This window comes from Setaria italica, chromosome IX (genome assembly GCF_000263155.2).
Source record: "Setaria italica strain Yugu1 chromosome IX, Setaria_italica_v2.0, whole genome shotgun sequence".
In the NCBI taxonomy this organism is placed as follows: domain Eukaryota; kingdom Viridiplantae; phylum Streptophyta; class Magnoliopsida; order Poales; family Poaceae; genus Setaria; species Setaria italica.
In genome coordinates this window covers 7,500,138-7,501,853 of record NC_028458.1, presented here as the reverse complement: position 1 = coordinate 7,501,853, position 1,716 = coordinate 7,500,138, and the positions used below count along the sequence as shown (strand labels likewise).

Below are 1,716 nucleotides of genomic sequence, written 5' to 3'. Positions count from 1 at the left end.
ACTCGAGTTGCCAATAGACAGCCCCTTTGAATATTTTTATTTTGCATTGGACAGGCTGTAGTAGCTCACTGACCAACAGTTTTGAAAATTTTGATTTCTTTCAGTTACTTCTTCCTTTCATCTGCTTTCGAAAATTTTCTATTTTATCTTTCTTTATATATTTGATATTTTTTCTGTATTTATGGATCTAATTACGTGTACTGAATTTTGGGTAGCAACTTAGTTGTTTTCACTCGAAATCTAGTAACCAGAACGTTTGAGTGATTTGGGTGCCAAAATCACCCGTGTGAGGGCAAGCAAAAAATCACTCAAATCTTATTTCCTCATAGATTTAGATGATTTGACTTGTCAAATCACATAGGTGATGGAAGCCCTCAAATCACCCAAATGAAAAGAATGGGATCTGCATAACACCAAACCTCATAATCCACAAAATGCGCCTTTTCTGATGATTGATAAACAAGGTAGCTGCAATAAAGCGGAGAAATCAACCGTGGTGGTGTTTCTCGAGAGGTACGTCAGCGAAAATGTCAAACGATTTGTCACGGGAAGCAAATGTTCAGACACAATATGCCATAAATCACAACGGTTACATGAATGAAATGGTAGTGTAGAAATCAAAGCAGTTCACTCCAGGGCAAGCACGTCCGGTCAGTCACACACACACACACACACACACACACACACACACACACACAGAGCCGCACCAAATCAGTGAATCACGCGGCGTAGACGACGAGCTTCATGCCGAGGTTGCAGTGTCCGAAGCGGGTGCAGATGAAGAAGTTGTCCCCCCTGGCGAGCGTGACGCGGTCGTCGCCGGAGGTGTAGGTCCGCGACCCCGGCGGCGTCGTGCAGCCGTCGTACCCGCCCTCGTCCACCGCCACCACGTTGTGGATCCAGGGCACGTACCTGAACACTGCACCGGCATACAGAAGCACGGGCATTTTTTTTTTCAGTGCCGAACACGGCCAATGCAAGACGCGAAGTGCGGGCGGCGCTGACTCGAGACATACCGAGGGTGTCGCCGGCGTGGAAGTGCTTGCCGTTCGGCCAGCTGGGGCTGCTGAAGGACCAGCCGTTGTTGTCCCCGACGTAGTAGGTGGTGCCTGCGTCGGCGGCGAGGATGCAGCAGGCGACGGCGAACGCCATGGCGCGGCTTGCGCTAGCACTGCCTCTTCCCCGAGCCATCTCGCTCACTTGTGACTTGTCGCTGTGCTGCGGGCTGGGTACTTGGGGAGGGGAAGAAATTCCTGGACCTGGCTGGATGGCAGTGTGGCCTGGCACCACACGAGGGCTCGAGTGAAATAGAACGGCTGGGAAGGGGAGTGTAGCTGCCTGCCTAGCTGGCGGGTTGCTCGGGGGAGCACGGTGTCCGAGGTAATGAATACTGCGCAGAGCTGACGAGCAGAGAGGGAGGGGCAAGCAGGTCTGCAGCTGCAGGGAGGCTGTGCAACTTCAATGCTACTGCATAGGACACGGGCCCGTGATCACATGACGGGCCAGACGAGACAGACGGACGACGGGACGAGAGTCTCCCGGAGCCCGGAGGCCGGTGCAGCGCAGGCCAGGCAGCAGATTCTGCCAGGACAGAACTATTCACACGAGCAAAACTGCAAAAGTTGAGCCGTTTCAGAGCTCACGGCATTCATACATAGGCGGGTAGAGCTACAGCCGGAGCCGAGCCAAAGGGTAAAAACCAAACAGCTCCTAGCG

General features: G+C 52.7%; 1 protein-coding gene across 1 annotated transcript; it reads right to left on the bottom strand.

Moving 5' to 3' along the window:
- Positions 1-518: 518 nt before the first annotated feature.
- LOC101763092 (basic blue protein) lies at positions 519-1,355 on the bottom strand. The gene is made up of 2 exons (XM_004981956.4): positions 1,017-1,355; positions 519-919 (listed from the first exon to the last, which is right to left on the bottom strand). Exons 1-2 carry the CDS (start codon positions 1,189-1,191, stop codon positions 720-722), a joined length of 375 nt encoding a protein of 124 aa, XP_004982013.1. The 5' UTR covers positions 1,192-1,355; the 3' UTR covers positions 519-719.
- Between the last annotated feature and the right edge of the window lie 361 nt (positions 1,356-1,716).

Bases quoted from the DNA above. Each gene is read 5' to 3' on its own strand.
- LOC101763092 (XM_004981956.4), bottom strand. From the start codon at position 1,191: ATGGCTCGGGGAAGAGGCAGTGCTAGCGCAAGCCGCGCCATGGCGTTC. The intron at 920-1,016 runs GTATGTCTCGAG...ATGCCGGTGCAG, and splicing joins CCACGCCGGCGACACCCTCG to TGTTCAGGTACGTGCCCTGG.